The 24,403-nt window shown below is 38.0% G+C and overlaps 2 protein-coding genes across 3 annotated transcripts in view; one reads left to right on the forward strand and one right to left on the reverse strand.

Annotated features, from left to right (window-relative positions):
• The window catches only part of Ubac2 (UBA domain containing 2), a 129,012-nt gene that overhangs the window by 52,683 nt on the left and 51,926 nt on the right, over positions 1-24,403 (reverse strand). The gene's annotated exons all lie outside the window — the stretch shown is intronic.
• Gpr183 (G protein-coupled receptor 183) lies at positions 4,216-16,114 on the forward strand. 2 transcript variants are annotated; one of them, XM_090341689.1, is made up of 2 exons: positions 4,216-4,267; positions 14,216-16,114. In XM_090341689.1, exon 2 carries the CDS (start codon positions 14,252-14,254, stop codon positions 15,326-15,328), a length of 1,077 nt encoding a protein of 358 aa, XP_090197815.1. In that variant the 5' UTR covers positions 4,216-4,267; positions 14,216-14,251; the 3' UTR covers positions 15,329-16,114. The 2 variants fall into 2 exon arrangements, with proteins under 2 accessions (XP_090197815.1, XP_090197816.1); XM_090341690.1 differs by lacking the exon at positions 4,216-4,267 and adding an exon at positions 8,863-8,988.

Raw genomic sequence — 24,403 nt, forward strand, 5'->3', positions numbered from 1 at the left:
TTACCATGTCCATAGCATTGGGTATGCAGATATTGAGTCCTCGCTCTTGTACTCTTTGGATTAATGGCCACATATTAAGGATACCATGTGCCTTTTGTTCCTTTGATCTTGACTTGTCTCACTCAACATGATTCGCTCGAGATTCATCCACTTCCCTGCGAATGTCATTATTTTATCTTGTCTATTGGCTATGTAGAATTCCATAGTGTAGATATACCACATTTTCTGTATCCATTCATCTGCAGTAGGGCATCTGGATTGTTTCCATTGCCTGGCTATTGTGAACAGTGCAGAGATGAACATAGCTGAGCAGGTGTCCTTATCATATCTTGGGTTATGATGTTCAGGGTAGATGCCCAGAAGTGGTATGGTGGGATCGTAGGGAAGGTCAATTTTCAGTTCTTTAAGAAACCTCCACACTGCTTTCCAGAGTGGCTGAACTAGTCTGCATTCCCACCAGCAGTGTAGTAGGGTTCCTTTTTCTCCACAACCCCGCCAGCAACTGTCATTGTCTGAGCTCAAAATCTTGGCCATTCTAATTGGGTAAGGTGGTATCTTAGGGTTGTTTTTATTTGCATTTCCTTTATGACCATAGATGATGAACATTTCCTCATATGCTTTTCTGCCATTTTAATCTCTTCTTCTGATAAGTCTCTCTTTAGTTCCCTTGCCCATTTAGTGAATGGTTTATTGGGTCTGGAGGGGATTAATTTCTTGAGTTCCCTGTAGATACTGGATATTAAGCATTTGTATGACCCACATTTTAATTAGCTTTAAAAGTTTCCCCAAACTCCCATAATATTATTAATAAGGAAAGCACTAAGATTTACCTAGCTTTAGCATTCCATAGTGCCTAAGGATGATTATTTCTCATAATCCACACTCCATATTTGCTAGGTTAAAAAAAGTACTTTCTAGGTACTACACAAGAGAACAGGTTTTGTCCAGCAATTAACCCAAACACGGCTGTGTTTTCTTTTGACTGAAAAGCACAAGTTAGCTTAAAATCCTCCGATGACTTCCTACTTCAGAGGCCAATGTCATAAAGACTACAAGGGCCTGTACCCATCATCTTCAACCTGCTTGTTCTTTTCCCAACAGTATCTTATTAGAGCAGCCTTCCCCGACCATTCTTCACATGTTCACATACATACAAGCACATTCACAAAACACAAACATAGACAAAACACATCCACTCCACAGCCCACTCAGCATTGTTTCTCTTATTGCCCATTTTTCTCTATAACATCAATCACCTTCTAAGTTACCATAATTCATTTATTTGTCATCTCTTTTCCCAGCTAGAATGAAAAGTGAATGATGTGGATTTAGGTATGTTTTATACGTTATTATATCTTCACTGGTCAGAAGTAACATAGATTAGGTAAGGGTTCAATAAATACTTGCAGCAGAAATGAATTGTCCTTTAACATGCTGGAATCAAACAGCAGAGTTTGTCTTTTATTTTAAAAGTTCCTTTTTCTGTTCTATGGTTTTTAGATAAGATTAGCAAATAGTTTCACATAGACACTCAAAAAAGGACTTAATGAACATTTGGCTTGGTTAGCCAGTGACTCTAGAGCTGCTTGCCCATAGAACATGGATTCAGGTTAATTCACAGAAGTTCTGTCTACATTCATCAATAACATGCAAAAAGTGGTAACATACTTAATAACCTAAGGCAGAGTTCTTACTTGAAGTTATTTCAACATAAATTCAAAAAATAAGGACAGGAATTTTAATGGCCATGCAAATTTTCTCTCTTCTACATCAACAAAAGAAGTTTAAAATTTCCTTAAAAGTTATTCATCACTGTACAACTGTACATGATGACTAAATAATAGACCACATAAAAACATAATAAAGGCACACACTTTAGACCAGAACAATCTGGGTTGTTTTGTAGAAATTTTCTGTTACTATTTCTATATACACAGACCAACCCACAGTGTTAGTAGTCACTGACCAGTTTTTTTTTTCTATTCCTTATATTATGGCAACATCTCTTCTTCCTAAAGCCAATGATAATCAGTTTGACCTTTTTCTTACAGTGAATAGCTAACTTCTGAAACCCTATCTTATTTTTAAGACTACTTCTAGCTTTTAAGTACCTGTTATGTTCTCATGAAGTACTTGACAGACCAAATAATGGAAATGCTTGAACCACAAAGTCCATCTTACTTCTCTGACAGCAAAGGGCTGCATTTTCATAGTACAATCACAACAGAAGTAGTATTGGTGCAACTGTGAAATTAACTCGCGTGAAACTTGAACAGTACTTAACAGGTCCCTTCCTCTTCTTTATGTACATGACTACTTTATACCAAAAAACAGGGTGTGGGAGGATCAATCACTTTGCCAGACAGAAGAGAGGTTCTAACAATGTGAATCTTGCATTACATGCCCATGTTTTTGTAATAATAACTTACCAAAAGAAAAAGCACAAAAAATCCCACTAGTTTAGCCTTTTGAGAAGCTGCAAATATCCCAACAATGTCAGTTTATGATTTTCTTGGTTTGTCTGTGCTGTTGGGCTTAAACTCCAGACCTTTTATATGCTAGACTAGCGCTCTCTGCTCTGAATTGTAGCCCTCAATGCCATTTTTATTGACTAAATCACAAAAATTCTGTATTTTCCCTTCACAGAATTATTGCCATAGGAATCATCCTAGAAAGCATTTAGTTCAATACCTTATTTTTCAGAGAGTAGAGGAGAGACCCCAAAACTTCAGCTGGTTTGTGCTCCAGCATTTGACAGGATCCTCTTTGCGGATCCTCAGCACTTCAGAGCTTAATAACACCTTGAGACTAAATCCATAACAACAATTTCACAGAATTCTGGAGTAGAAGGATTTTTGGGGTCATAGATCTACAAATTCCTATCAAATGATTCATTCTCTGATCATCATCACTCAAAAACCATCAAGCAACACACAAGCATCTAAATAAGAAATAGCATATTCTGCTTAAAAAGACCACCCCCTTTTTTGTTGTTTTTTTTTTTTTGAAATAAGGTCTTGATATAATAGCCCAGACTGACCTTGAACTAATGATCAACCTGTTTCTGGAGTATTGGGGTTACAGGTATGTACTACTATGCCTGCCTCATGAATTTCAACTTTCTTTAACGGACTTTAGTGCCTGGGCTGGCTTTGAACCACGATCCTCAGATCCCAGCCTCCACAGTAGCTAGGATTACAGGCATGAGCCATTGTGACTGGCTAGTTTCAACTTTTGAGAAGGATTTTCATCTTTTGAGCTGAAAGTTTTCTCCATAAGTTCCTCCAGATGCATGATAGTAATGATCATATCCCACAAAACCTCAACACTGTTAGCTTATACAATCCCTTCTGGTAAGATCAGCTCTCCAGGTTCCTTACCACGCCAGGCACAAATCATCTATACCTTAAATCATCTACATCTTAAAATGCAACAGTCAGAATAGACTAGGAAAGGCCAGATCAGGACTGGGTAAGAACAGGTATCACCTCCTGTTCTAAGCACTATATTTATAGTAATTTACCCTACAAACAAATTGCATTTGTCCACATTACACTGTTGGCTTAAACTGAGCCAACTAAAGCTATGAGGTAAGCAGTGATTCTCTCATCCTATATACAATAGGCTGGCCTTAATCTATAATTGATCCCTTCAATGTCCTTCTGTCCACAGTACTGATTCATCTGGTCTCTTGCCCGAAAGCAACAACTAAACTGGGTCCCAGGTCAATGACTGTTCTGCTCCTACTCACCACAGAAACCTGTTTTTTTGTATGATGACAAAATTTAGAGTACATGAACCACACTTGATACCAAATTTCCAGGGAGAGCACACTGTCAAAGTTAACTTTTTTTTCTCTTAAAACATTTAAAAATCCAAGCTTTTAACAGAATATCAATATAAAACTGTCAGCAAAGTATGACTGTTCTGTTTTTGTGCCTAAGTTTTATTTTTTGATGCTTAATTAATTTACAAAAATTTTATAAAGTTCCATAGATCTCAATAATTCATAAATTCCAAGGGGCTTTTGGATAGACGTCTTTAAAAAAAGATTAGTATCAAAAATCTCACTTCCCATTTTTTTTTTTAAAGTACACACGAATATGTGTGATTACTACTCTTGCCCTACCACAGGGTGACAAGAAAAAAGCGCTACCATAAAAGGGTGTTGGAACAGCCTCTCTTAAAGCAACATGCCACACTTAACTTGCTTCAGTTTGGGCAAATACTGACTACTGCTACAGAGGCTCTGGCAAGCTACTGGTGTGTAAGTACTAGATATTTTGCTTTTTCAGTAAATTCTTTCAAGAAAGGCTTTGAGAGTTTAAGTTTTAAAGTAAAAGGTAAAGGAAAAAAATCTATTAGATGATCAGATATAAACATACTTAACAAAAATTACATAAACATAGTTTGGATTCTCTAATTATAGGCAGTTTTAATTAGCTATTGTTAAGTCAGTTTTAACTATTGTTAGGCATGATTGGTCATGCCAGAAAATTCATTACCAAAAAAGTGGGCTCCCTTTTTGTACCTTCTTTTGTATGAACTTAGAATGACAAAAACAAGAATAAATTTTTAAAATTAAGAATAAAATTTTAAAAATAAGAACAAATTAGCAAAAACGTCAATACTTTAATCTGAACAAAAAGGAAGGCTACAGAAAATGGAATATTCCTAAATTAGAATGTATTTTATGGGGCCGGGAGTTTGGCCTAGTGGTAGAGTGCTTGCCTAGCATACACGAAGACCCAGGTTCGATTTCTCGGTACCACATACATAGAAAAAAAGCCAGAAATGGTGCTGAGGCTCAAGTGGTAGAGCTCTGGCCTTGAGAAAGTCCAAGGACAGTGCTCAGGCCCTGCGCTCAAGCCCACGACTGGCAAAAAAAAAAAAGAATGTATTTTATATGTAACGAGTTATTCAACACAATTCAAAATAAGTCATCACATTTCACATCAGAATCTTTTCTATTCTTAACATTATTTCTCAAGATGGAATGTCAGTAATAGAAGTCCTAAGGAAAGGGTATATTTTCTAAAGCTTTAGTAAATACAGTATTTTTTAGTTTACAAAAGCTAATTTTATTAATTTACTCCCCCACTAAGCAAAGAGTATGAGTATGAGCTTTGTTATATATCAGAAATTGAATTTGACAGCAACCATTTGAATAGATTAAAAATAATCTGTCGTTTGGTTTATATTTATTTGATCATCAGTAAGTCTAAACAAGATTTCTATATGTTTCTTATAGCTTCTTTTCTAAAAAGAAAACAATTATCAAACAAAAAATTATATGCAGTGATTTGTTACAATTTACATCCGGATTAAATTGGAGGTAACAGACACGGTAAAATACAAGCCATGAAGAAACTTCCTCTAAAAAAGGGCGTAGTTTAGCTAATATTTGGTTAAGTATTTCAATTATTTGCTGTCCTTCAGTATAACAGAATATTCAGTTTCATCCCTGATGACACTCAACCATTATTCACAAGGTGTTCAGTCTCATGCAAATTGCTACATATATCTGGCTTTGGCTGTTTGTCAACTGGGAGAAATATTTCTGCCAAGTTCTTGTGACACTGCCTCTCACAGTAAGTGTTAACTGTTGTCTACTACACTCTCATCCCTCCATTCATCTGCTGAAGGGTGAAGTTGAAGCCAACAGACAGTGTCACTCTTTCATTATTTCTCCTTATTTGAGGATTATTCTTTTCTGGAGTATTTTACATAAAGATTCTGGGTCTGTGGGAAGTGGTAAATTCATGCTTTCTAATATTTCACGGCGTGTTACTCTCTGAGGTTTAATTGTTCTTTTTGAACCCCAAACTGCAAGAGCACGGGGCTCCATGAAGCACTTTCTCACTCACAAACTCGTGCTACATGGGGGCTGTGGTGAAAATTCCTTCTATAAGTTGCCTCTGGCAGGCTGCCTTGAGGTATCTGTACCATAGGTGGTAAGTTAGTGGAATAAACACCACCTCAGCCATGAGGAGTCTTATGGATAGCACCTACTGTAGGTCAGATGGAGTATAAGATGTAAGAGACAAAGTTGTCATCTTTTAGCACATTGCCATATAGAAGGGAGGGCTCACAGGTATACCTTGCTCTGGCTTGGTGAGACTGGAGATGGTAAAAGGTCCTAGGGGGTAGAATGGGCCATGGGCATGCAGTGTCTTCCCAAGAAGGCTACACAACCCTCAGCTTCCATGCAAGATAGGATAGGAATGCAGATTCTTGTGAAACTTGAGGCTCAACAAGAATTTTTTAAAAAAATCTTGTTAAATATCAGTAGATACCCCCAAACAGTATAAAAACAGTTATACAGAATAAAAGCTCTATCAGGTATGGACCAAATTCCTTCAACTGAAATTTCATTGAAATACTGTTAAAAGGAGTACATTATAAACTCATTTTCAAAACTTATAATTACTTTCAAATATGCCATAAAGCAATGTGACTTTATTTGGCAGTATTGGAATTTGAAACCATAGATAGGCAGGTACTCTACCACCTACACCATGCCTCTAGCCTCTTTCACTTTAGATTATTTTCCAGTTAGGGTTTCACCTGTTTTACCTGGACCAGCTCTGGACTAAATGTCCCCCGAATAGCTGGGATTACAGATGTGAGTTATCTCTCCAGCCTTGTTTGTTGAGATAGAGGGTCTAACTGTTTTCCTCAGGTTTGCCTTGAACTGCAATCCCTCTGATCTCTGCCTTCCAAACTGCTGGGATTACAGGCATGACCTACTGTGCCGGCCTGAGTGCCTTCATTTAAATCCTATCTCCTTTCTTCCCCTAACCCTTCTCAACTCTCTTGTTCAGAAAAAAATGAGTTGATATATATTAAGGTTTTGAGATGTTTTCTGCTTCATTTATTTTCTATCCATTCTATCAAATCATGCTGGGAATAGAAAACGGGGACAAAACATATACTGAATGTCCATTCTGGAGTCGAAAGGCTGGGGTTTGGAAAGCTGACACTTAACAGGCATGTTAAAGCCAGCACTTGAGGGATCTGTAAATGGACTGCTGAATGTTTTGGAGGGCTCCGCACAGGTAGGATGCTTACGCAGTGTGGAACACCGACTCTGCACGCAATAGTGCTAGTCATGACTATTCATCGAGGGCTTTCCCGTGTCTAATACAGAACCTTTCGGTGAGGTCAGGTGGATCGATGGGCTGATAAATTTGTCTATTCATTTACTCATGCATATCTACTGAGTATCAATTCTCAGTCATCTCCACTCAGTACAAGGGACCTCAACAACATGGTTTCTATTACAGAGCTCAACTCCCCAGCAAACAACCCATTCTGCCTTCCTGGGGCAGGCAGAGGAGAGGGCATGAGAGTAGAGATCAGGAAAGCTTTCAGAGCAACTGGTTGCCAAGGAAGTCTTAATGGAATGCAGGAGCTAAGGATACAAAACAGGGGCAAGGAGAGAAAAGTGATGATGGGCACAGATGTGTGAAGAAATATACAACATCCAAAGTCTGCACAAAGTTTACTATGGCTGGATCCTGTGCACGAGAGAGAAGCTGGCCAGCAACCAAAATGATAAAGGAACAAAGCCCATTTTCAAGGAAGCTGTGGTCTAAAGCTTTCAGTCTGTCAGGGCCAATGGATCAGCCGTGGGCTCTGAAGGGGCTACCATGGTTCCTGCAGAAAGGAGAGAGGAAGAAATGCAAGGGAGGAGGCATGCAGGCAAGGCATTAGGAACAGACAGAGACAGTGTGGAAGCAAGCACAGGGCTGAGAGGGTTAGAGGCCTAGCCTGCTAACTGAAGAATGAAGCTCTGGCCTTGTATGAACCCTCACTTGAAGAATGTTGGGCAAATGCCCTAATTTATTTGGAATTCACTTTCTCTGTAAAACAAGGAGATTTAATGTTCCTATTTTCAATGAGAGAACAGTTAAAACAGGAAACTGCCTTGAACGTTAAGGAGAAAAGGTACATAATATTTCTAGAGATATTTAGATTCAGTGAAAAGAAATAGAAGTAGACTCACACCTATAAAGAGTATTTTCTATTACACAGTTCACTCTCCTTGACACAGGATCCCACAAAGCATAGAAATACAATATCTGTCTGCTTCTTGTCTTTTTTTTTTTTTGTGGGTCATGGGGCTTGTACTTGCCCTGGGCACTGTCCCTGAGCTCTTCAGCTCAAGGCTATCGCCCTACCCTTGAGCCAACCCCTATTTTCTAGAGGTTAACGGGAGATAAGAGGCTCAGGTTGTTTTGTGCCCAAGCTGGCTTTGAACCTTGATCCTCAGATCTCAGCCTCCTGAGCAGCTAGTATTACAGATATGAGCCACCACACCCAGCTCATATCTGTCTTCTTTACTTTGAAATGCACATCACAGTGGGGTTGTTAGAATTTTAACAGTATTTCTACACTATATAATCTTCATATCTGGTAACTTCCATATCTTCCCAGTCAGTGTTAAACCTGTCCCAAAACCACACAAGGAATAATCAGTTTAAAAAAAAAAAAGGAGGGGCCAGGAGTTTGGCCTAGTGGTAGAGTGCTTGCCTAGCATGCACGAAGACCCAGGTTCGATTCCTCAGTACCCCACATACATAGCAAAAAGCTGGAAGTGGTGCTGAGGCTCAAGTGGTAGAGTGCTAGCCTCGAGAAAATAGCAGGCATATATACAACCCTAAATGTGCAGGTGCTTCAAATAGTCTCACTCCTATGCACCTTTCACTTCATCTGTTCCAATGGCAATATGTGCTGTTGAAAGTGATCCTCACTGAGTGCCCTCTGGGGTCAGGACACTGGAAGGGGCAAAGAATGAACTGCAGTCTAGGGAATACTTCCTTGTTCTCTCCTGAAAGGGTTTTCTGTCCTGTCAACACCTCTTCCAAAGACTACTGATGCTTTCAGTCAGCTAGCACAGGGTCACCGACCAGTGATACCCTCGGTTCATCACATTTCCTTCTACAAGACAGGGAAAGCGAGCTCCCCTCAGACATGATGACCAAGGTCAGTGCCACTCAGAATTACTCACTGTGCTATGTGTGGTCTTTCAGAAGGACATAGAGATCAATGAGATAGTGTTGAGGGAAAGACTATCAATTAGGACTCAAAGATGGTCATGCAGAACACCTCCCCCCCCCAAAAAAAAAACATGTCTTGGTTTACACAGATTTACTTAACTAGGTCATGGGACAAACAGTCAATTAGTAGCACTGGAACAGACAATCTAACCTTACCATGAAGTGACAGGAAGCTATACTGTGCAGCCATAGTCAGGAATTCACATTCCCACCTGCCCATTTAATGGGCCAACAGTAGATGCTACAGCTCAGGGGGACAACTGTTTAGTCAACTCAATGGAGGTGAATACAATCACTGATCAGGTGCTAGGACTTGTGTGACACTGGACCAAACTTGGGTGTCCCACTGGAAGCCTTTTACAAATGTCTGACAGATGCTTACAAACTTAGGTAAATCAGAGGAAATGTAATGAATAATTGCTTCCTTCCATGGGGCACGTTTGTTGTCAAGGGAACCAAAAACAGCTTCAACTATAGTCTAGACACATATATTCTGGTATGCATTTCCAAAGTAACACCCTAACCTGGCCACTCCACCTAGTTTGGAGCCTTCATTTCCCTCCTTTCCCAACAACTTTATTTCTTCCCACTCCAGGCATCGATCCTGCATTTCTTCAAGAAAATAGCCATAGGACAAGTATATAATCAGTAAATAAGAACACACTCATAATTTCACAAAAATACCATAACTACTATATCTGTGCCCTCATGTTTTGATGGCTCTCCTGGTTGTTTCTGAAAACATGCTCTTGGAACTTCTTCTTTGGTGCATGCCAGCTTAGGCACTGTGAGCAAGGGCCCCTCTCTGTGTAAACTGACAGAAGTCTCTCTGATCAGAGACCATTTTTCCTGACCCTCTGAGTTACTGCTAAAGATAACTATATGACGATGATGATCTGCTAGCAGCAGCAGTTCCTTTCCACTTGAGGTGCTGAGGGTTATTACAGTATGTATTAAGAGGTAACAGTGATATTTCATGAATCCTAAAGCACAAACCAAAATCTGATATCCTACTATGAACTAATTCTTTAAATATGGTGATTGTTTTGTTCGTTTCTGGCACAAATTGCTAAAAGAACATTTTGTTTATCCAAGCAAGAAAATTAGGATAGTAGAAGTTATGGGTACCCTTTAAAAAGCTATATGCTTTCAAGTTAGTTCCAAGGTTAAATATTTCCATAGTGCAAATTACAATAGAGCTGAAGACAATTTTCTTAAGTATTAACAGGTGGTTTGGGGGCAGGGACCTTTTATTTTTTTTTTCTGTGTGGCTAGAAAAAAAAGCTGCTAATTCATGTCAACATGTCCAGTTACTCAAAAATGAGATAATATCTTAAGATATGTTGGCAACTCTATTAGTAATGAATAAATTTTGCAGAAATAAATATGCATAGACCTACTTTCAAGAACATAAGGATGTTAAATTGAAACCTCTTTGTACAACTACTTAACTTAAAGAAACTGAAAATAAAAGAATATAAGGAAAAATACTTTGAAAGATATTTTACTAAGGAAGAAATATTTTGTTTTACATGTTAACAGAAATGTAAAAAGGATCAAATACTATATTGCAGAGACAAAACGGGAATTATCTCCTTTATTTATTAACAAACTAAGAAAATAAGATAGATTGCTTCTAGGCAGTTAGTTAAAATGAATTTTACAACTTGGATGTGGATGGGAGGGCAAAAGTAGAAGAAAGTGAGGGACTGGGAGAAAGTAGGGGAAAGGGGGAAAGTGTCCAAAAAGAAATGCATTCATTTTTAAAATATTTTTATTGTAATTAATAAAAGGGTTACATGATATTTGCCAGATAGACGGTGCATTAATTCACATACATTGATACCCTTTCACATGTCTTGGTACCTATTACCCTCCCTGCATTCATTTTTCTTTCCAGTCCTGGGGCTTGAACTCAGAGCCTAGGCACTGTCCTTAGACAGTGGCATTCTGCCACTTGAGCTACAGTGCCACTTCCAGCATTTTCTGTATATGTGGTACCGAGGAATCGAACCCAGGGTTTCATGCATGCTAGTCAAGCACCTACTACTAAGCCACAATCCTGGCCCCAAGAAATGTACTCTTTACCTGACTTACGTAATTGTAACCCTTTTGTACATCACCTTTATAATAACAATACAATTAAAAAAAAAACCCAAAGGTTTCTGTATTGCCTCTTAGTGGCTGTATATTGTCTATGTATTGCTGTACAGTAAGATATTTAAGCGAGATCTTAATGAATTTAAGGACATCAAACTTCACAATTAGTACTGTGTTAAACATTCTCATAGTTGAACTGTTCTGAGATCACTTCACTATGAGAGCAGCTGTCACTCATAAGCTGGCAAACAATCTAATCTCTACAGTAGCAAAATTATTCACATGAAGGAGTCTTCATCAACTGTGAGGTTTATTAAAGTAATTTCCCATGAACTTGTTTAAAATACTCTTCAAAATTTCAAGTTGAGATTTAAAAAAATGAACTAATTTTTACAGAAATCAGGAAAAATGCCTATAAGAAGAAGTTCTTGATACCTGTTTCTTAGCTATAATCCTTGACTGGGATTTCTGCCTCTTCCTCATGTCTATCCTTGACTCCCGAAAAGTTGATTTTCACAGCAAGTCTTTCCTAATAAGTGAAGATATATCTTTATTTTACTTTTATTCCACCATGTGATTCCCATGATTTGCTACTTCCGTTTTTTCTGGACTGAGTATAAAGCCCATATTTATTATTTACATATTTACATATTTTCACCAATTTCCATAGTTGCCTTTTTATATTTTTCTATTTTATTTGGAGAAACTCAGTTCTTTTCCAGCTTTTTGAACTGTGTACTTATCATCTCTATTTTAAACCTTTCCTTTTCTTATTAAGTTCTGTTTTTCAAAATTTTCACTGTGATTTCCTCTTTAAATCAAAAGTTCCTTAGAAATATACATTGTAGTTTCCAAATGTTTCTTTTTATCTTTCTATCATTGGTTTCTAATTTAGTTGCACTGAATCTAGGCCATGTAATCTACACAGTGAGTTTTTGAATGTCTTGATACTCTTCGTATGACCTGCAGCAATCAAATTTGTAGGCATATACCTTCACCATAAATTCCATAAGCTTTTAAATTAAGTTGGGTAAATGCTTCAGTCTTTCTAAATCTTTTCTAAATCTAGCATATTATAATTGAAATGTATTTATTTCCCCACTTTAACTAATTTATCAAATTTTCCTTTAAATAGTAATTTGCTACTACAAATTTGTTAGCTCATTCTGATATTTAATCATGCACATTTAACAGTCATTTTTATGCTTTTGTCTGCTTTTCTTTTGTTGAAATCTTCTTTATTCCTATTAATATTCATCTTGAATTCTACTGTTTCCTACCTTTTCACAATTGTCATGTGATAATCCATGTTTTTTTTCAACCCTTCTAAATGACTTTGAGTTACATTCTCTTAGCAGCACACAAATGGATTTAAAAACTCTAACAGTCTCTTTCCTTTAATGTTTAAATTTGTGGGGAGACATTTCTTCTGTCTTACTCATCTTCATTCTTTCCTTTTCATTCACAGTCTGCAATCTGACCTTTTCATGGTTAATAGTGTGTTTCCATTTTTTGTTCTCTTTTGCCTTGGGTTCTATTTGCACACCATAAGTGTTCATCTGTCACCATTATATGTAATACACACACCAGCAGGCCAATCCTCTCATAGCCTCACTGCCTGTGAGCATTCCCATTTTAAAATTGTTAGAATAAAGTCAGTAGAGACTTGGTTCACTTAAAACCGCAGATAAAGGATATTTACAGTCAGTGCTTTTGATCAGGGAAGAAATAGTATTTTTCTTTTAAAACATAGCTACTGGATACATTGAAAGGTGCTCTTAATTTTTATTATTTTCACATGATATACATATAGTTCCATGGAGAAATACATTTTCTCTAAAAATAGTCACACAGCATTTATTGCTGCTTTCTGCTTTCATCAAGTTCTCTCTCTGATGGAAATAGCATAGGAATTTTCGGTTTTCAACTTAGAACTTGAAAGTTCTGCCTCAACACTGGTTACCAAATAAAGGAAAAAAAAGGGGGGGAACCCTAGAAATCATTCAAACTTTCATTGAGGGAGTAGTTACCCAGATTCTATGTGAATGCACTAGATCACTGCAGAATGTGTATCAAATGCCCATCTACACATACAGATTATTCTGACATGCAGATATTCAGTAAATAATAAGACACAGGGCAGCACATGGGGTGAGGCTTGCTACCAAGTACAATGCATGCTGCACCCACAGAATACTTATGGAATGATGCAGACTAAAAGTAATTAAAAAATTTCCATGTGAAGTAGTCTTTTTTTCCCTCTTCTTTCTTTCTTTTTCTCGTGGATGTTGTGGTCTTTTTCTTCTTTTTAAAAGAAAAGCTAACTTTCAGTTCCTAATAAGGCTTAAACTCATTTCTCACACTTTTTAAGTCAACACAAATCAGATCACTGCGGTAAGCTCATATTTTACTATACAAACGTGTGACTGATTTCATTTCCTGGTAGTGATAGACATTTGGGGAAAAAAAAAGTTCAACAAAACTCCAGTTTTTTTTTGGTTTGGTTTGTTTTTATGCCAGTCCTGGGGCTTGAACTCAGGACCAAGGCACTGTCCTTGGACACTATTTGCTCACTAGCATTCTGCCACTTGAGCTACAGCACCACTTCTAGCTTTTTCTGAGTATGTGGTACCAAGGAATTGAACCCAGTGCTTCTTGCAGGCTAGGCAAGCACTCTACCACTAGGCTACGCTACTGGCCCCCAAACTTCAGTTTTAAAACGAAGTTTAATACCTGTCTAAAATATGGAGGCTTTCTTTTACATTTTATTATTAACATACAACAACTCAGTAAAAGGGGAATTTCTGCCTACAAAGTTTCTGAGCTCCCTCTTGTTATAAAAACTCATTTGCTTTATTGTAGTGATTCTATTTCCTTGGCTGGACTCCATGAGTATAAAACCATGTATTTTCTGTTCTTCCAAACTGTTACTATACATGTCACTGCTTTACATAGCGCAGATTTAAAATACTAATAAATACATTGACAATTTTAAAAGCATATAAATGTAGAGTATTGCATTCCATTAACCTGACCTTTCTTGGTTTTTCTAGCAACCTTGACCCTGACCACCACTGCTGGATATAGAAATGGCTAACAATGTTACTACTATACCTTCAACAACTCATCAGGGAAATTACTGTAATCTCTATGCTCACCACAACACAGCTAGAATACTAATGCCTATGCATTACAGCTTTGTCTTCATCATTGGGCTGGTGGGAAACTTGTTGGCCTTGGTTGTCATTGTTCAAAACAGGAAAAAAATCAACTCTACCACCCTCTACTCAACAAATTTAGTGATTTCTGACATCCTGTTTACCACTGCTTTGCCCACTCGGATAGTCTACTATGCACTGGGCTTTGACTGGAAAATAGGCGACGCCCTGTGCAGGATAAGTGCTCTTGTGTTCTACATCAACACATATGCAGGTGTGAACTTTATGACCTGCCTGAGTATTGACCGTTTCTTTGCTGTGGTACACCCTCTGCGTTACAACAAGATCAAAAGAATTGAATATGCAAAATGTGTTTGCATATTTGTCTGGGTACTAGTATTTGCACAAACGCTCCCACTACTCATCAACCCTATGTCAAAGCAAGAAGCTGGAAGGACTACTTGCATGGAATATCCTAACTTTGAAGAGACAGATTCTCTTCCCTGGATTCTGCTGGCTGCATGTTTCCTAGGATATGTGCTTCCACTCCTAATCATTCTCATCTGCTATTCCCAAATCTGTTACAAACTCTTTAGAACTGCTAAAAAGAACCCATTATCTGAGAAGTCTGGTGTAAACAAAAAGGCACTTAACACCATTATCTTTATCATTGTTGTATTTGTTCTCTGCTTCACACCTTACCATGTGGCAATTATTCAACACATGGTGAAGAAGCTTCGATTTCCTCAGCTCCTGGAATGCAGCCAAAGATACTCATTCCAGATTTCCCTGCACTTTACAGTTTGCCTGATGAACTTCAACTGCTGCATGGATCCTTTCATATATTTCTTTGCATGTAAGGGGTACAAGAGAAAGATCATGAAGATGCTAAAACGGCAAGTCAGTGTATCAATTTCCAGTGCCGTGAGGTCAGCCCCTGACGAAAATTCACGTGAAATGACAGAGTCACAAATGATGATACACTCTAAATCTTCAAATGGAAAATAAAAAGGATTATATCCTGGACTTTACAACAAAGTAAAATGTATTATGAATTATGCAAGACTTCCTCACAAAGCAAAATGACTATTTGGCTTTCAATTAGTAGTTCTTTCACCATGTGTTAATCCTGACTGCCAGCATGGAAGTAAGTAAGAAATATATCATCTCCAGGGAACAATGTAAAGCATGTCTTACTTCATAAATGAAATCATAACAAAACAGAGGTTATCTTAATAACTCTAAAAGTAAAAAAAAAAAGCTTTGTGTTAATAAAAACTCAGTGATTAATATTTCCTGCCAATAATGTGGCAAACGAGAAACGCAATTAGATTGTATATTTCCAGTGTAAAAATGTTAAAAATGTAATATATTTTGGTAACATAGTTCTTAAATTTGTGTTTTAATTCTGTTCATCTCCTCCGTAATATTTTCTCTTGTTCTATTGTGAATTATAATGATTCCATAGGATACTTTTGGAATAAAGAGCAGGATACTAATAAATGATGAGTATGCCCACTGCTTCCAGCAGATGTTCAGGTGGAGAACAATTAGCAGTGGATAGAGCTGAAAGCAAGGGGATACATGTTAACATGTTCACAGTGCCTATGGCAATCAATGCAAGCATCAAGCTGTGCCCCAAACAGCCATACAATGCCGCTGGATCACTGTTCTGGACTATGACAATTACTTTAACATAGAGGCTTCTACTGGAAGGAGGAGGGTCCATTTGCTAAAAACCTCCTGGAGAATAAAAATATGTGAACATATGCTTAGTTTTCCTTGCATCTCTCGAGGATTGCTTCTTTTTTTATTCCCAGAATAGGTGGTAGCTATATGGATACACAGCTCTGTAGTTTTCTACAAAGAGTGTGGGGATGCATTTGCTCCTTGCATGAATAAGGTAGGAAGTAAAATGCAAAACTATAAATGAAGAGTTCTCAGGATTCGTTACATTATATACTTGTTCAAATGAATACCTTAATATGAGTAATATGACCTTTCTAAGTATCATCAATTTGTCTGCCAGGCCAATTTGTTTTACCCAGCCCTTGAAATTTCCCCAATACATCATTTTGGTTGGCAATGATGCCAACTTAGATAACGGAAGATAAAGTAATGAAACACTACACCATGAATCATACTTTACATTTTTATTGGGTTATATACCCTTTATTTAAAAAGTCCTATGGTGCTCATTTTTAAACCCTATAAGAATTAACCTTATTTATTTATTTATTTTTGAGATAGGGTCATGCTATATAGCTGAGGCCAGCTGGGAACTCGTTAGCTTGTTAGCCTACACTGGCTTGGAGCTTGAGATCCCCCTCCCTCCTCCTCCTGATAGATGCTTAGAAGTGTAATCTTAATAGCTAGTGGAACAATACAGATCTGCATTATGTGATAATTCACAAAAGGCCACCTGGCCTTAAATTAGCCACTGACAAAACAGTGTTTGTAATATTGTTTATAGTATTTGTAATTCCTTATGCAGTAGATGAGGTTGGTACTACATTGATAGAAGTGGGATCTCAGTGCTTTTCCTTGACTCAATCTATAAAAGCTTTTTCCAGTGGAAGGGAAGAAAGAACAAACACTAAATGTGCAAGATAGCACGAGGATAGTCAGTTAATCAGATCTCTAAAAATTGCTATTACTAAGCCAGAAACAATATGTATTTAATTCAGAGCATCTTAAAGGCTAGTTCTGTGATTACACTGGCGTGCAGATCAGTACAAGACAGGCTGCAAATAAATGGAGTCAATTGTTAGGATTCTTCAAAAAAGACATTAAAAATGATAGTAGTTTGCAAAGAAATTCTCTTATCTGTTAGATTTTCTTCTTCTTCTACCTTACTGCAAATCTATATAAATTTGTTTATATCTAGCTACCAGCAAGTGCTAACAAAAAAAAGTAAACTAAATTTGGCTCCTACTAATTATTTTTAAGCCTACAGTCTCCTGAAACTTAGCTGGTAGTTCTCCCAAAGTCCCTCACTGTACATTCCATCAGCAGCCCCAGTGGCCTTGAGCAGCCTCCAGTGTCTTGTATTATTAGAGTGATTTACTATTTTTTTCACTTCTGGCATTTTTCCCCTTAACAGTAGGCAGGAGCAGCGCTGGATAACTTCAGTTACAGAACAAAGGAAATGACTTTATTTGTAACCCGCTATCTAAAAGTCATGTGTTTTTCTTTTTCTTTTTGTCAGTCCTGGGGCTTGAACTCAGGACCTGGGCACTGTCCTTGGGTTTTCTCAAGGCTAGTGCTCTACCACTTGAGTCACAGCATCATGTCTGGCTTTTTCTATGTGTATGTGGAATTGTGCATGCTAGGCAAGCACTCTACCACTAGGCCATGCTCCCGGCCCCTAAATGTGTGTTTTTTGGGTGAACTATGTGGTATCCTAACAAGTTACATAAACAACCACTTGAAAACTCAGCTGGGAAAGTAGGTAGTTACTATGGCAGCTATTTTTCTCTATAATCTCTCTCTCTCTCTCTCTCTCTCTCTCTCTCTCTCTCTCTCTCTCTCTCTCTCTCTCTCTCTCTCTCTCTCTCCATTCCTCCCTCCCTCTCCTGTCTCTATCTCTCCATTTCTCCCCCACCTTTTAATGGTCCTGGGGCCTGAACTCAGGGACTGGTTGCTGTCCCTGAGCCTCTTTGTGCTCAAGGCTACTCTTCTACCACTTGAGCCCCAGCACCACTTCCAGCTTTTCTGAAAAGTTTACTGGAGACAAGAATCTCATGGATTCTTATGCTTGGGCTGGCTTCAAACTGCGATCCTCAGATCTCAGCCTTCTGAATAACTAGGATTACAGGAGTTTGGCACTGTTGCCCAACTTTGTTTTTATTTCTAAAACAGACCATTAAACTGTCAGCACTATTTATTCAAATCAATTAAATGTATTCAGTGATAATACAGAATATCATTGGGTATATCCAAAGAATACCAAACTTTACCTAATAGTCCATATACTCTAATGTCTTCATTTCCACAATTCTGTGAATGAATGAGCAGACAGAAATGGCCACATTAAGTCTACAAAAGGCAGCATCAGGACTGTAGTGTAGCCCTAACTCTACATCCTAGACATGACATAAAGAAGACAGGACTGAATCTGGATCCGGAAAGGGCTTGGGAGGGCTTAGTTGTGTCATTTTATGCCAGCAGGACAAGTAACTCAGTAATAGGTCATTATAAACTTGGCTAGGCTACAAATCAGGATTCTATTTCTATATGTACATAGAACAGGCACAGTTCTTAGCCCAACGATGTTCCAATATTGAACAGCTATTACTATACACTATGATTAGTATTCTGAAGTCTTATTAAAATGTCTTAGTTCTGCTGGGCGCTGGTGGCTCACACCTGTAATCCTAGCTACTCAGGAGGCTGAGATCTGAGGATCAGAGTTCCAAGGCAGCCCCGGTACCAAAGTCTGTAAGATTCTTATCTCTAACCACCATATAGCCAGATGTGGCGCTGTGGCTCGAGTGATAAAGTGCTAGCCTTAAGCTGAAGAGCTCAGGGATAGCACCCAAGCCCAGAGTTCAAGTCCTACAAGTGAAAAAAAAGTCTTCATTCTTAATTTCTTAATTAAGTAAAATGTCACAAATGTCAGAAAGCATGTATAATCGAAGATAAGACATATGAAAACAATTTCCTATTTTAGAAAAATAGCTTCTAACAACTAGTAAATGGTAGCATTCGATTTTAAAAAGGGAAGTGCTAATTTCAAATTAGCTCTTAAATGTTCTATTTTGGTCATTTTCAGCCCACTGTCCATTGCTCACTGACTACTGAGGTGAAACAAATGAAAAGCATGTGAATTAGAAGTGATATGGGACAGCACAGCTTATTTGTATTTGTGTGTGTGTGTGTGTGTGTGTGTGTGTGTGTGTGTGTGTGTCCCAGTCCTGGGCTTGAACTCAGGGCCTCTAGCTTTTGCTAAGCTTGGCCATTCTTCTAGTTCCAGCTTTTTCCTGATTAAGTGGAGATAAGAGTCTCTCAGATTTTTTTTTTCCCAGTCTGGCTTCCACTTTGATTGTGAGTAGCTAGGATTACAGACATGAGCCATCAGTGTCAAGCTTCATGGCTCACTGTTTTTAAACCCAGGAAGGGCCAATATGCAATTCACTAGACGTGCTGCTAACAGAAATTTTACACTGAACTTATAAAAACTGATTACTCACAAGAAAATCTCTGTATTTCTAGTTCTTTAAAATCTAATGACCCATGTGTGGTGGCTCATCCCAGCATAACTGTGAGGGAGAGATGGGGAGAACTGTGGTTTGAGGCCATCGTACAAGCAAAAACTAAGTGAGCCCCACTCACACGTGTCAGTCAACAGCCAGACTGTAATCCTAACTACAGGGAAGTGTAGGTAGGAGGACCATGGTCTGAGAAAGAGGTAGACCCTAGGCTAAAACATGAGACCCCATCTGAAAAATAACTAAAACAAAAAAGGGGTGGGGGAATGGCTGAAGTGGTAGAGTGCCTCGCTAGCATGAGCAAAGTCTTGAGTTCAAATCCCAGTACCACCAAAACATTTTTAAAAACTAAAAAAACCCAACTCATAACTAGCTAAGAATGAATATTATTCATCATTTACGATATGCCACTTTCCCAAGCACTATCAGACATCATTTTAAGTACAACCTAAGAAGTTGGTATGCTTACCATCCCACTGTGTTGATAAGGAAACCAGATACCAGAGGCCATATGCAGAAGAGAATGGATTTTAGTTTTTTTCATATATTTTTATTGTAATTAATAGAAGGGTTACATTATATTAGCCAGTTAGAAGGTGCATTAATTCACATACATTGATACCCTTTCTCATGTGTTGGTCCCCATTTCCCTCCCCCCTACCTGAGAGTGAATTTTAAACCCAACCTCCTGACTCAGCATGGCTGCCCAACTACAATAATTTATACCTATATGTACAGAATGTGCTCACCAAGAGCCAGATCCGGTTCCTCCCTTGTGGGCTTGTCTTCAGGCTTCTACGTCCTGGGCCTTTCAGTAACTTGGACCTTTCACCTTCCTCTCTCTGGTCCTCAGCCCGTTTTCTCTAAGTTCTCTGAACATATCACTTTCTTTTACTTTGTCATATAGCACTAATCATCTCTTCTCATCCATGGGAGCTAAGTTGGTGGTCAGATCCTTGCTTGGGTTTTCTCCTCTTGCACCCTTTTTTGCTCATCTCTTCATATTCCCTTATCATCATCTCAATGTAGATGTTGGCCATTACACACCTAAGTTACTACCATCTTTTCTCTCTGGTCACCTCAACAGCACCAGAAGTAATACACTTTCTTTCCAACACTGGCCAGGAAGCCAACAGATTACAATAATAATAACTATCACAATACTCGATAATTATATAGCATAGTGCTCTAAGCACTTCACATATCTATACTCATTGAAGCTTCATAATAGTTCTGCAAGGCTTTTCATCTCTGATAAAATGCTAGGAATGGAACCCAGGGCTTCCTGTATGCTAGGCAAGCACTCTACCACTGAGCTACAGCCTCAGTTCTGAGGCTTATTACCATTCCAGTTTTACTTACTACAAAATGGTACCCTGTACAAGGCAGAGTGAGTGAGTAACTTGCCCAAAGGCTCAGTGTGGGAGTCTGGCTCTGGACTCTGGCAGTCTGACTCTGCATTCTTAATCACTACATTTTCTCTCTTAAAGTAAAGTAAATTTACTACATTCACTGTTCATCAAATACTCTTGCATTCTTCTTGGAGATTGGGCCATGTGACTAATTCTAGCCAATGAGTTGAGAGAACAGTGAGGATGTTCCTTCCAACTCTTTTCCTGAGACAGCAAGCAGTGATAGGACATTTGTCAGCCTGGTGTCTGAATGAGTAAGTACAGACTCCCACCCCCAGCTCACCTGTGTTGGACACATAGCACAAACAGGAAACAGACATGTATTAAGCCACTGGGATTTCTGGCTCTACCTGTGGCTCAACCTAAGCTAACTTTTTCTAATGCAGTGTTTAACCTACTTTGGCTGAAAAAAAAATACAGTTTAAGAAAAACGCAGACACTACTCAGTTCTCCTGGTGAACACATATAAATCTTTCCTGACATCCACTTCTGTTGGGTCATTTCATGTTTAAGGATAGAGACGAGTTCCCATGGTCTATCACATATCAAGCCCAAGTTCCGCTCCCATACTTTCAGGCACTTCCAACCTAATTTTCCTCCATTACTCAAGATGGATATTTTTGAGCCAGTCGTGTTACTGTAGTCTCTGCTCTGTAAAAGAAACATCTGTTTTTTATTGGCTATGTTTTTTTCTGCATTTATTTTTTTCTGCCTACATCCAAATCATACCTTTTCCTTTACTTCTTCTTTGATGATCCAAAGCCACCTATCTTCTATATATTAAATGATTTAGATTTTACTAGTCACCTAGTTTGAACTTGGACATGTTATCTTAGAAGAAAGAACACACTGTGCTAAGCTGAGGCCTCGGACTAGTTGGTGGCTAACAGGTTTCATCCCATCTGTCTGGGCTTTGAGACATTCTAGACTTCAGCCATTCTTGATGAAACAAGAGATAGGTCATATGTAACTTTCAGCCAACCATTAACATAGCCTAGGACGTATTATTCCAAAATAAACTGCTAAACCAGAGACTATGACTTTCACTGCCTTCTATGTTGGATGATTCAGAACATGGCACTTGAATTCAGACAAAGCTCAAAACACACAGGCTTTGCCTATAAAGCCTGTTGGATAAGAAGTTTATATTACTAAATGTCATAATTTGTCAGGTAGTAATTTATAAGTAATAATATTGCTGTGTAATGAAGTGTAAATCATGTAAATATTACTACATCATAATTTGTCAGATAGTAATTTATAACTATTGTTTTGTACTGAAATGCAAATCATGTAAAATATATTAAATTGGTCTCTGGAATGCCGTTTAAAGCAGATAAGGTTTCTTTTTATTTTGTGCTGACAGGAAGGAGGAGCACTATTAGCTTTTCCACTTCCTCTCACGTGAGAAAAGTGACCTATGACTGCTCACGTTTATTATCTCTAATTCAGATTTAGAGAAATCTCAGCAACACTGTAACTGTTAGGAAGAAGAAACTATATACGAGAACACTGTACAAAAGAAACACAAAACACATTTTAAGTTCTATATTAGTCATTTCAAGACAGTTTGTCCACTCCGCTAATCTGTAAGCCACTTGCAGGCAGGAGTCTATCTCTTTCAGTCTCACACAGGGCCTACAGCAATTGACACAAAACAAGAACTCAAATACCTTCTGATAAGCTTTTTTTCCATTTTCTCAGAGAATGGTAACATTTGTTTCTGGTTTCTGTATCAGGTAAGAATGGCTTTTCCCATGGGAGACTTGTGAAGAAAGGACTATAGAAGAGTGAAACTGTGTAGAGGCTAAAAAGCTCTGAGTTTTTTTCTAAAACCAGTAACAGTCTGATGTGTTCTGACTATGAGAGAACAGAAATTCCGGAATCCCATACGGAAACATCTGCCTTGCTTATTGTTGATGTTTTGAAGATAATGAAAACAGTAATATACCTAAAGTAGCATATAATTCTTGGTAAGGAATTGTAGAAATTTTAGGTAACATTATGGTTATATATTTTCTCCATGTTATCACTGATATACATGAACATACTCTTAGTCTGATTATTTCTTTAAACAACAAATATTTACTCAGTGCCTTCTAAGCCAGACACGTTCTAGGCACTGGGATGATAGCTAAAATAATATAGACAAAGCTGCCCTCAGAACTCAAGCTTATGTTCTGTAAAATAATATTAAATATTAAGTACATAAATTATATAATTTTACGAGGAGGAGAATTTTGAATGCTAGTCCTAACTTTGTGATATGTAGAGCTGATTCTTTGCCACCCCAAGTATTCTTTCTTCTTTCATAATACACTCTCTTCCTACTCGCGGCTTACATCTGTAATCCTAGATACTCTTTCTGCTGAATCAGCCAGAGTTCATTCTATTCCAACCCAGTTAAGCAGTCATGCCATACCCTTCATACCAATGAAGCCTTTTTACTTCTTCGATTTCAGATAAAGGAAGTACACAGATATTTCAGAACATGCATACATTATACACAAAAAGTTTAATTCTAAGATAGCTCTGAAGTTATTTTTGTGTGTTGGATATTTTGCTATGGTTACTGAGACGTGGTTAGCATTTTGAAATTTTTTCTTAGAACATTACAGTGATCTGAATCTAAAATCTTTCATAAGGTACAACTTTCCAATGATAAACAAGGACAGGAAATGAATCTAGAATACAGCCAGACTTCTAGTTCCTCTTGCTATTAAGTGATCTACTTTGCTGTCACCTGAGTCTGACTTAACTAGTACTAAATTTCCTATCATCCTATCCTTACAATTTATTTATATATTCTAGTCCTGTTTGAACAAAGCCTATTTCCTTTTTGCTGGAAATGTTGACACAGTCAAATATTTTAAGTCCCAAGAGGAAGGCAGTTGAAATAAAGGAATTGAGCTGCAAAGCAATTTAAAAAGCAGAAATGAAAACAGATGTTACACTTCTTTGAAACATATTTTTACCAGTAGCCTCAACCAAAGCTATTTTAGTCAACTACTAGAAATGTTCTACCTGAATAGAAATCTCAAAAAGCTTCACTGATCCTGAGCTCAAGTGTGCAAGGTTCTACTTGCTGTCCCATGTTGGGTCTGCTATGAACCCCTATCTGGACTATTTTGTCTTCGCTCTTCCCATATTTAATATCTGGAAACATTTTAGTTGTCCTAAAAGGGATAGAGCTACTGATATTTGCTGGTACAACAGGGTGTGGCTAAACATTCTGTAAATGCATAGGAGATACCCCCACAACCAAGAATGCTGAAGTCAAATATTAAAAATACTACAGCTGTCAGGCATGAGCACCAGTGGCTTACACCGGAAATCCTAGCTAACTTAGGAGGCTGAGATCTGAGGATCCTAGTTCAAAGCCAGATTGGGCAGGAAAGTCAGGGAGACTCTTACCTCTAATTATCTACCAGAAAATTTGAAATGGCACTGTAGCTAAATTG

Source organism: Megascapheus bottae, chromosome 11 (assembly GCF_031878675.1).
Source record: "Megascapheus bottae isolate mThoBot1 chromosome 11, mThoBot2.hap1, whole genome shotgun sequence".
In the NCBI taxonomy this organism is placed as follows: Eukaryota; Metazoa; Chordata; class Mammalia; order Rodentia; family Geomyidae; genus Megascapheus; species Megascapheus bottae.